This window comes from Mustelus asterias, chromosome 19, assembly GCF_964213995.1.
Source record: "Mustelus asterias chromosome 19, sMusAst1.hap1.1, whole genome shotgun sequence".
In the NCBI taxonomy this organism is placed as follows: domain Eukaryota; kingdom Metazoa; phylum Chordata; class Chondrichthyes; order Carcharhiniformes; family Triakidae; genus Mustelus; species Mustelus asterias.
The window spans coordinates 16,974,599-16,986,341 of record NC_135819.1 but is presented as its reverse complement, the minus strand read 5'-3'; the positions used below and the strand labels follow the sequence as shown (position 1 = coordinate 16,986,341).

The 11,743-nt window shown below is 47.0% G+C and overlaps 1 protein-coding gene across 1 annotated transcript in view; it reads left to right on the top strand.

Moving 5' to 3' along the window:
* Window positions 1–331: 331 nt before the first annotated feature.
* Window positions 332–11,743, top strand: part of LOC144507781 (uncharacterized) — a 32,556-nt gene continuing 21,144 nt past the window's right edge. The window contains exons 1-2 of the mRNA XM_078235064.1: window positions 332–475; window positions 1,681–1,800. Of these exons, the coding sequence (XP_078091190.1) occupies window positions 385–475; window positions 1,681–1,800 (211 nt within the window). The 5' untranslated portion in view covers window positions 332–384. The remainder of the gene's footprint in view (window positions 476–1,680; window positions 1,801–11,743) is intronic.

Below are 11,743 nucleotides of genomic sequence, written 5' to 3'. Positions count from 1 at the left end.
AATGGGAATGGAAATATACACATATGTGTGTGCATATTCAACGGTAATGGGAGTGCATACTCAATGTAATGAAAGGAGACACTCAAAGAAAAGATGCTGGAAGGTTGTGGATGAAAAGTTGATCTGTAACTTCAAACACTGTACAGAATTCCACAGAAAAGTATTTTGATAACCAGCTGTAGAAAATCATCGAGAGCATACAGCAAATTCAGCAGTGACACAAAGGGTGGAGGAAGATCGAAAAACAGAAGTGAAAGTGCTGAATCGTTCTTCAGACTCAATCTGTGGCTTTCTATAAAAACCTGAAAATGCAGCAAGTGGAACTGGGAGAAAGAGCTTGTTTTTGTCTCGTCGCCTCAAGACAAGAAGTTCATCCAGCTGAGAATGGAGTTGAAAAATGACGATCAAAACTTCGAGGAGTTTCATCTTGATCAACCAAGAGGCGACAGGAAAAAACAGGAAAACTTGAAGCCAGGTACACATCTAATCATTAATGTACAGGTTATTCAGTCCTTGTTAATTGACTAGAAGTGATGTGGAGATGCCGGCGTTGGACTGGGGTAAACACAGTAAGAAGTTTAACAACACCAGGTTAAAGTCCAACAGGTTTATTTGGTAGCAAACGCCACTAGCTTTCGGAGCGCTCGCTGCTCCTTCGTCAGGTGAGTGGGATTTCAGTTCACAAACAGGGCATATAAAGACACCAACTCAATTTACAAAATAATGGTTGGAATGCGAGTCTTTACAGGTAATCAAGTCTTAAAGGTACAGACAATGTGAGTGGAGGGTTAAGCACAGGATAAAGAGATGTGTATTGTCTCCAACCGGGACAGTTAGTGAGATTTTGCAAGCCCGAGCAAGTCGTGGGGGTTACAGATAATGTGACATGAACCCAAGATCCCGGTTGAGGCTGTCATCATGTGTGCGGAACTTGGCTATCAGTCTCTGCTCAGTGACTCTGCGCTGTCGTGTGTCGTGAAGGCCGCCTTGGAGAACACTTACCCGAAGATCAGAGGCCGAATGCCCATGACCGCTGATTAGACTAGAATTGACTAGAATCCAGTGAAAAGTAATTTTTCATTGGTTGAGAGAACACTTTGTCAGAAAATTCCAGTCCTTTAGAAAAATTGATGGATTTTACAGCCAAAAATTGAATTAATGCAATAGGGACGGAACCCACCCATCCACTATGACCATCCCTTTAACTGATTGTGAAATTAATAATAAAAAGTGGAACAAAACAGTGGGGTCAAAAAACAAACCGTGACCATCGATTTGATGGCGTTATCGACTCGGAGTGATATCTGTGAGGAAGATTTTACAGTAAAGATGCTGATGAGGGATGGTGAAATGTTGAAGAATTGATAGGACAGAGTTGTGTGATGGACAATGGTCACTATTCCTTGTATGATGCAGGTTACACGAGTAAATTACATTTCATAACTTCTTTTTATAACTGTCCATAACTTGCATCATTTCAGATTCCTGTCCAATTTAGATCATGTAGCTGCTGTTAGTGAGTGTTCTTTAATCGTAGAAATGTGAGTTCAATGGTCTCAACCGTTCAAAGTTTAAAAGTCTAGTGTTGACAGCAATACTCGGCTTCTCTTCTCCAGGTACAAATGAAGAAGACTGGTCCCTCTAATCCGTTCAGTGATAACCTTCTCATGCTCTTTACAGAACACAGTGTCCAAGCAGCAGATCCTATGCGGGGAAAATGTCCACCTCTGGTCTTCTACATTCTCCTGGGTCTCTCCATCCTGCTGTCTGTGGTGGTTCTAGGAACCGCAGTTATACTGTGTAAGTTTTGTGATATGATTAAACTATGGAACGTATTGTTGTGAATTCTGCAATGACAGTGCACAAAGTTAATTCAAAGATAGGCATTGATGAACATGTATTAATGATTGTGATAACTGAAGGTGACTCGGTACGGCAGGTATAAAACAAGAAGATTTATTCAACAAGAAGAAATTTTGTACAACTGAAGGATTCGCAACATAACATAACTGGTCCCAACAACTCCCCAGTTCACTCTGTCAACTTTCAGTCTCGGGGATGCGAGCCCTCGCTCCCAATTGGCTAAGGTTCAGGCACTCATAGAATTATAGAATCCCTACAGTACAGAAGGAAGCCCTTTGGCCCATGGTACCAACAACAATCCCACCCAGGCCCTTTCCCTGTAACCCTACATATTTACCTTGTTAATCCCCCTGAACTAAGTGACAATTTAGCATGGCCAATCCACCAAACATGCACATCTTTCAGACTGTGGGAGGCTTCTAGAAAAGTGAGAGGGCATGGGATCCAAGGGGCTGCTGCCCTGTGGATCCAAAACTGGCTTGCCCAAAGGAGGCAGAGAGTGTGTATAGATGGGTCTTTTTCTAAATGGAGGCCGGTCACCAGTGGTGTGCCCCAGGGATCTGTCCTGGGACCCTTGCTGTTTGTCATTTTCATAAATGACCTGGATGAGGAAGTGGAGGGATGGGTTGGTAAGTTTGCCGACAACATGAAGGTTGGTGGGGTTGTGGATAGTCTGGAGGGATGTCAGAAGTTACAGAGGGACATAGATAGGATGCAAGACTGGGCGGACAAGTGGCAGATGGACTTCAACCCAGATAAATGCGTAGTGGTCCATTTTGGCAGGTCAAATGGGATGAAGGAGTACAATATAAAGGGAAAGACTCTTAGTACTGTAGAGGATCAGAAGGACCTTGGGGTTCGGGTCCAAAGGCTCTAAAATCGGCTCCGCAGGTGGAGGAGGTGGTTAAGAAGGCGTATGGTGTGCTGGCCTTTATCAATCAAGGGATTGAGTTTAGGAGTCCGGGGATAATGATGCAGCTATATAAGACCCTCGTCAGACCCCACTTGGAGTACTGTGCTCAGTTCTGGTCGCCTCATTACAGGAAGGATGTGGAAAAGATTGAAAGGGTGCAGAGGAGATTTACAAGGATGTTGCCTGTATTGAGTGGCATGCCTTATGAGGATAGGCTGAGGGAGCTCGGTCTTTTCTCCTTGGAGAGACGTAGGATGAGAGGAGACCTAATAGAGGTGTATAGGATGTTGAGAGGCATAGATCGGGTGGACTCTCAGAGGCTTTTTCCCAGGGTGGAAATGGCTGCTACGAGAGGACACAGGTTTAAGGTGCTGGGGGTAGGTACAGTGGAAATGTTAGGAGGAAGTTTTTCACACAGAGGGTGGTGGGCGAGTGGAATCGGCTGCCGTCAGTGGTGGTGGAGGCAAACTCAATAGGGTCTTTTAAGAGACTCCTGGATGAGTACATGGAACTTAATAGGATGGAGGGTTATAGGTAGGCCTAAAAGGTAGGGATATGTTCGGCACAACTTGTGGGGCCGAAGGGCCTGTTTTGTGCTGTAGTTTTCTATGTTTCTATGAAACCGGAGCACCCAGAGGAAACCCATACTGACACGGGGAGAACTTGCAGACTCCACACAGACAGTGACCCAAGACCGAATTGAACCCGGGTCTCTGGCGCTGTGAGGCAGTAGTGCTAATCACTGTGTCACCGTGCCACCCATGATGAAGTGCATTAGCCACTGGGGGGGGGTTGAGTGAGGCCAGATCTGTCTCTGAGGGGGGGGTGGGGTGAGTGAGGCCAGACCATTCTCTGGGGGGTGGGGGGGTAGTGAGGCCAGATTGTTCTCTGGGGGGGAGGGAGTGAGGCCAGATTGTTCTCTGAGGGGAGAGGAGGGAGGCGGGTAAGATGTATCTCTGGTGGTGGGGGGGGGAGGGCCCAATCGCTCACTGGTGGGGGGGGGGGGGCAGGGGGGTCCGCTGCCACTCTGCGGGCGATCAGTGTGGGGGGAGGGACAGGGGTCACGATCAGTCTGGGGAGCGAGTGGGAGTGTGGATAAGGGGGGCAGTGATGTCTGTGGTGGCCATCACTCCCGCTTTTCGCCCTCAGGATGCTTTCTCCGCTTTCTGCGACCCGGGAGTGACCTGACACGGGTGCGCTTTTTCAAATTTTTTTCCAACTGCGCATGCGCAGTTCAGAGCTCCGATCATTTCAGCTGCACTTAGCCCTGCCCACAGCACGAATGGGACCTGTGGGTTTTTTTTCTGGCTAAGTGTGTATGGGGGCACCTGAAAGCAGATTTCCAAGTCGGATCTGAATTGCGCCCAGATTCAGCACTCAGAATGAAAATGGTAAAATCAGGCCCATAGTGTTCAATTCTGGTCACCACACTACCAGAAGGATGTGGAGGCTTTGGAGAGGGTACAGAAAAGATTTACCAGGATGTTGCCTGGTATGGAGGGCATTAGCTATGAGGAGAGGTTGGAGAAACTTGGTTTGTTCTCACTGGAACGATGGAGGTTGAGGTGCGACCTGATAGAAGTCTACAAGATTATGAGAGGCATGGACAGAGCGGATAGTCAGAAGCTTTTTCCCAGGGTGGAAGAGTCAATTACTAGGGGGCACAGGTTTAAGGTGAAAGGGGCAAGGAGATGTCCAAGACAGATTTTTTAAACAGAGGGTGGTGGGTGCCTGGAACTCGTTGCCGGGGGAGGTAATGGAAGTAGATACGATAGTGACTTTTAAGGGGCGTCTTGACAAATACATGAATAGGATGGGGATGGAGGGATATGATCCCCGGAAGGGTAGGGGGTTTTAGTTAGGTCGGGTAGCATGGTCGGTGCAGGCTTGGAGGGCCGAAGGGCCTGTTCTTGCGCTGTAATTTTCTTTGTTCTTTTTGAAGGTATCTGAATGCTTGTTCACTTATGATGGTGGCCACTGCTCCACTGTCAACTGCATCTTTCAGGGTCTGCAGTTAACCATCAGGGCGATGTCGATAGGTGGTATTCTGTTGTGTTGGATCTGGTTGAACAGAACAGTTTCAGATCCCTTGTTGGGTTCCTCGGCCAGTTGGCTGAATGGTGTTGCTTTAACCATTGTTATTTTTCTTCATGTGTCCTGTCCTGTCTGCTTTACCCTGCAGCAAGCCAGCAAATGATCCTTCCTCTTGCAGCAAAAACATGTATAATTTTTACACCAGCGCGTCTCCTAGGAGTGCTCCCCCCGCCGTCACCAAAACCATGTGACTATACCAGCCCTCACAGCCCTCCCTGCTGCACCCTGACTCGAGCTGTTCCTCACAGCAGCTGGTTCCCACCACAAACGGGTCACCTTGTAATCACTCATCCCTTGCTCAGCACATTCAGTCACCTGCGCCACCTCTACGTCCTTTTCCAAAGAGATTTTAATTCCAGCCAACGGCTTTATTTTGTATTGTGGGACTGTTGATCCCACAAACCAAGCAGTCTTTCACAGTGGCACAGCGGTTAGCACTGCTGCCTCACAGCGCCAGTGACCTGGGTTCAATTCCTGGCTTGGGTCACTGTCTGTGTGGAGTCTGCACGGTTTGATTTGATTTATTATTGTTACATGTATTAACATACAGTGAAAAGTATTGTTTCTTGCGCGCTATTCAGACAGAGCATATCGTTCATAGAGAAGGAAAGGGGAGAGTGCAGAATGTAGTGTTACAGTCATAGCTAGGGTGTAGAGAAAGATCAACTTAATGTAAGGTAAGTCCATTCAAAAGTCTGACGGCAGCAGGGAAGAAGCTGTTCTCGAGTCGGTTGGTATGTGACCTCAGACTTTAGTATCTTTTTCCCGACGGAAGAAGGTGGAAGAGAGAATATCCGGGGTGTGTGGGGTCCTTAATTATGCTGGCTGCTTTGCCAAGGCAGCGGGAAGTGTAGACAGAGTCAGTGGATAGGAGGCTGGTTTGTGATTCCCATGTCTGCGTGGGTTTCCTCCAGGTGCTCCGGTTTCCTCCCACATTCCGAAAGACGTGCTGGTTAGGATGCATTGACCCGAACAGGTGCCGGAATGTAACAACTCGGGGAATTTCACATTAACTTCATTGTAGTGTTAATGGAAGCCTTACTTGTGACTAATAAACAAACTTTAACTTTAACCTCCCACAAAGCTGGGCCAAATTCGTAGTGCTCTGTTTAACGACACAGTTTGGCCACAAACCCGGAGACTGCCTCCCCTGGTTCCCTCACAGCACCATGATGACTGAAAACCGGGTTTAAAATCGTGATTGACTAGTCCAATTATTTGATTGAAATACTTTGGGTGGAATTTTACCGGCACGTCCGCCCGAGGTTCGTACGATCCTACCCGAGGCCAACGGAGAATGCCGTTCTCCGAGCTTCCCCCCCCTCCCACCCCCACCCCCCGCCCCCCACCCACCCCCCACTCCCTCCTGGGAATCGGGGCGGGTGTGCCGGTAAAATCCCAGCCTTTGTGTCTGAAGCTTCAGGTTATGTTAGGCTCCTTCTCCAGGCTGCAAGTATGTGGGTCACAGACGTCTCCTTTTGTTCTTCCTCCAGTGCTTTCATTAACCACGAAGAAATAATGCAACTTTTCGATACCTTTGCAGCCTCCGCTGCAAACGTCTCGATCAAACAGCTCCATCTTCCTAATTAAAGGCATCATAAGGGCATCTGTACCTTTTTCTTTTTGGGTTCCTTTTCCTTCCCCTCGAACTGCGCACTCTGATCTCCGGATGACTGACGTAGTTTTTCCTCATCGCCAGTGTAATAACTGAAGGCAACTTGATGTGGCTGCAACAACAGGAAGTGTTTATGAAGCTAAGATAACTGTTTACACTCTAAAGGTCTGATAGAAACATCACGCAGCCCTGCTCTCTCCTCTCTGGCTTCAACTACATTCCTCTCAGTCCCATCATGCATGCCCTTGCTCCTGATAGGCCCAACTTCACGCCCTTCCATTCCATAGGCTCCGGCCTGATCACATGATCTGCAAAGGATTGCCCCTTAAAGGGGCCACATTACCACAACTGTTATAAAACAAGAAGATTTATTCAACGAGAAGAAGGTATTTATAATAGAAGGGTGGTTGTGGAGAGTTGTTTTTCAAACTGGAGGCCTGTGACCAGCAGTGTGCCTCAGGGATCAGTGCTGGGCCCATTGTTATTTGTCATTAATATTAATGATTTGGATGAGAATATAGGGGACGTGGTTAGTAAATTTGCAGATGACACCAAGATTGGTGGCATGTTGGACAGTGAGGAAAGTTATCTCCAATTGCAGCGGGATCTTGATCAATTGGGCCAGTGGGCTGACGAATGGCAGATGGAGTTTCATTTAGACAAATGCGAGGTCATGCATTTTGGTAGATTGAACCAGGGCAGGACTTACTCAGTTAATGGTAGGGTGTTGGGGAGAGTGCCAGAACAAAGAGATCTAGGGGGACATGTTCATAGCTCCTTGAAAGTGGAGTCACAGGTGGCCAGAGTGGTGAAGAAGGCATTCGGCATGATTGGTTTCATCGGTCAGAACATTGAATACAGGAGTTGGAATGTCTTGTTGAAGTTATACAAGACATTGGTAAGGCCACACTTGGAATACTGTGTGCAATTCTGGTCACCCTATTATAGAAAGGATATTATTAAACTAGAAAGAGTGCAGAAAAGATTTACTAGGATGCTACCGGGACTTGATGGATTGAGTTATAAGGAGAGACTGAATAGACTGGGACTTTTTTCTCTGGAGCGTAGGAGGCTGAGGGGTGACCTTAAACAGTCTATAAAATAATGAGGGGCATAGACAAGATAGATAGTCAATATCTTTTCCCAAAGGTAGGGGAGTCTAAAACTAGAGGGCATAGGTTTAAGGTGAAAGGGGAGAGATACAAAAGTGTCCAGAGGGCCAATTTTTTTCATACAGAGGGTGGTGAGTGTTTGGAACAAGCTGCGAGAGGTGGTAGTAGAGGGGAGTACAATTTTATCTTTTAAAAAGCATTTAGATAGTTACATGGGTACGATGGGTATAGAGGAATATGGGTCAAATGCGAGCAATTGGGATTAGCTGAGGGGTTTTAAAAAAAAATAAGGGCGGCATGGACAAGTTGGGCCGAAGGGCCTGTTTCCATGCTGTAAACCTCTATGGCTCTAAGGATTTGCAAAACAACTACACAGGTCTGCTCCCAACAAGATGCATGCCCTTGCTCCTGACTGGCCGAGGTTCATGCGCTCTCACTCCATTGATTCTGGCCCAGTCATGTGGCCCATGAAGGATTACCTCTTAAAGGGACCACACTATCACAATAATGCAACAGCAAAGTAAGGCTGGCACATGCAAATGATGATGATCGAAGATGACATGGAAGTTAGACTCCACTCAAAGTGTTTCCACTTCAGCCACTGCCACCCTCAACCTCAGCCAATAACCCACAAGCTGCCTCATCACCTGATGGCCAAGTTTGCCCCTGCTGGCGCGCAGGTGGAGCAGTTTTTGATCAGCCCTCACTGGTATTTGGAAGTCAGAGGACATCATCATCCAGGAACATCTGAGCAGTGCGAGCAGCCGACTTTCACCTTTCCTGAAGCTACATGGACTGCACAAATTAGGTGTAATCAGAAAAGGTCTTTACAGTTCCACCAGGGTATATGTGGGGACATGAGGGAATGCTGTGGGTGGGACTTTCTCTGGTTAGATCACATTAATATTATTCTGTTGCACCAATTTTCCGTCTTGTCTATTCCTATGTGCTTGGGGAAAGAGCCTTTAACACATTGATGATGAAAGGGAGCAAATGGGTCTCAATGGGGAGGCTGGTCAAGGGGTTACTAGTTGTTGGATGGATTACTGTGTGTCGCTAATATTGCTGTCGTGGCGAGGGCCAGGGTTGGTTGCTGTTGTGACCTGCTTGACTGGGGCACCCTAACTCTCCCTCGCACTGATAAGGATATCCCTGACATTCCACCAGCAAGTAAGCTTTCAAAACTGAGCATTGATTGATTTGATTTATTATTGTCACACATATTGGGATACAGTGAAAAGTATTGTTTCTTACGTGCTACATAGACAGAGCATACCGTTCATAGAAAAGGAAAAGAGAGAGTGAGAATGTAATGTGACAATCATAGCTAGGGTGTAGAGAAAGGTCAACTTAATGCAAGGTAGGTGCATTCAAAAGTCTGATGGCAGCAGGGGAAAAGCTATTCCTAGGTTGGTTGGTACGTGATCTTGGAGGTTTGTATCTTTTTCACCAGAAGAAGGTGGAAGAGAGAATGTCCGGGGTGCGTGGGGTCCTTGATTACGTTGGCTGCTTTGCTGAGGCAGCAGGAAATCAATGGATGGGAGACTGATTTGAGTGATGGACTGGGCTTTGTTCACGACCCTTTGTAGTTTCTTGTGGTCTTGGACAGAGCAGGAGCCATACCAAGCTCTGATAAAACCAGAAAGAATGCTTTCTATCGTGCATCTGTAAAAGTTGGTGAGTGTTGTAGTGGACATGCCAAATTTCCTTAATCTTCAGAAAGTAGAGGCTTTGGTGGGATTTCTTAACTATAGTGTCAGCATGGGGGGACCAGGACAGGTTGTTGTTAATCTGAGCACCTAAAACTTTGAAGCTCTCAACCATTTCTACTTCATCCCCATTGATGTAGACAGGGGCATGTTCTCCTTTATGCTTCCTGAAGTCAATGACTATCTCTTTCATTTTGTTGACATTGAGGGAGAGATTATTGTCATCGCACCAGTTCACCAGATTCTCTATCTCTTTCATGTACTCTGTCTCATCATTGTTTGAGATCCGGCCCACTATGGTGGTGTCGTCAGCAAACCTGAAGATCCAGTTGGAGTTGATGCCATATTTCCATGAAAGCTTTGACTCCTTTAATTGCTGTTGCATTTCCGAGTTACTTTCATCAGCAAGTTTCATGATGATCTGACCTTAAAGTCAGGAGTCTTTGTAAATATTGATATAATTGAGGATTTGTGCACACCCAAGCTCACTCCTTGCAGTGAAATGTAGAAGTGGTCAGGTTGGTTTCCCAATGCAATGGTAACTAACCCAGTTTTTAACCCCCCACCTCCCCAAACAAAAGCAAATGGCCCATCATGTCAAAAATCCCTCAGGTGACTCAAAATTATCAGGCAGAACAGCTTACCTTTCCCATATTGTGAGTATAAACTCACTAATCTAACAGGGAATTGGACCAACACTTGGAGAAAGTGATATCCACGTCTCTAATGTCTGCAATGGCAATGGGAATGATAAGAGTGTTTCTCTGCAGTATTTAAGTTTATTTTTTAGTAACAAGCAGGCTGACATTCACACTGCAATGAAGTTACTGTGAAATTCCCCCAGTTGCCACACTCCAGCACCTGTTCGGGTAATCCATCTAACCAGCACATCTTTGGACTGTGGGAGGAAACCGGAGCACCCGGAGGAAACCCACACAGACACACGGAGAATGTGCAAACTCCACACAGACAGTGACCCAAGCCAGGAATCGAACCTGGGTCCCTGGTACTATGAGGCAGCACTGCTAACCACTGTGCCACCGTGCCGCCCCAAATGCGCCTTGCCACAATCTGACCATCCTAACTGTAGCTGCATCATGGGGAGAGCAGAAGGACATCCATTGCCTCAATCTTATAAGATCACCCCTAAGTCTCCTATGCTCCATTGTGTTGAGCATATTCATCGTTGTGTCACACCACCAACTTAGAACATAGAAAAGCTACAGCACAAACAGGCCCTTCGGCCCACAAGTTGCGCCGAACATGTCCCTACCTACTGGGCTTACCTATAACCCTTTATCTTACTAACTTCCATGAACTTATCCAAAAGTCTCTTAAAAGACCCTATCGAATCTGCCTCCACCACCACTACCGGCAGCCGATTCCACGCACCCACCACCCTCTGAGTGAAAAACTTACCCCGAACATCTCCTCTGTACCTACTCCCCAACACCCTAAACCTGTGACCTCTTGTGGCGACCATTTCAACCCTGGGTAAAAGCCTCTGAGAATCCACTCTATCAATACCTCTCAACATCTTATATACCTCTATCAGGTCACCTCTCATCCTTCGCTTCTCCAAGGAGAAAAGACCTAGCTCTCTCAACCTATCCTCATAAGGCATGCCACCTAATCCAGGCAACATCCTTGTAAATATCAGAAGGACATATTTTACACAGAGGGTGGTGGGGGCCTGGAATGCGCTGCCAGGCAACGTGGTGGAGGCGGACACACTGGGAACATTTAAGACTTATCTAGACAGCCATATGAACGGAGTGGGAATGGAGGGATACAAAAGAATGGTCTAGTTTGGACCAGGGAGCGGCGCGGGCTTGGAGGGCCGAAGGGCCTGTTCCTGTGCTGTACTGTTCTTTGTTCTTTGTTCTAAATCTCCTCTGCACCCTTTCTATGGCTTCCACATCCTTTCTGTAATGGGGCGACCAGAACTGGGCACAGTAGTCCAGGTGGGGTCTGACCAGGGTCCTATACAGCTGCAGCATTATCTCCCGATTTCTAAACTCAATTCCTCTCTTGATAAAGGCCAGTATTCCATACGCCTTCTTAACCACAGCCTCCACCTGCGACGCTGCTTTGAGCGTCCTATGAACCCGGACCCCAAGATCCTTCTGATCTTCCACACTGCCAAGCGTCTTACCCTGAATATTATATTCTTTCATCCTATTCGACCTGCCAAAATGAACCACCACACACTTATCTGGGTCGAAGTCCATCTGCCAATTCTCCGCCCAGTCTTGCATCTTATCTATGTCTCGTTGCAACTGCTGACATCCCTCTACACTATCCACAACACCACCAACCTTTGTTTCATCAGCAAACTTGCCAACCCATCCCTCCACTTCCTCATCCAGGTCATTTATAAAAATCACAAAGAGCAAGGGTCCCAGAACAGATCCCTGGGGCAGTCCACTGGTGACCG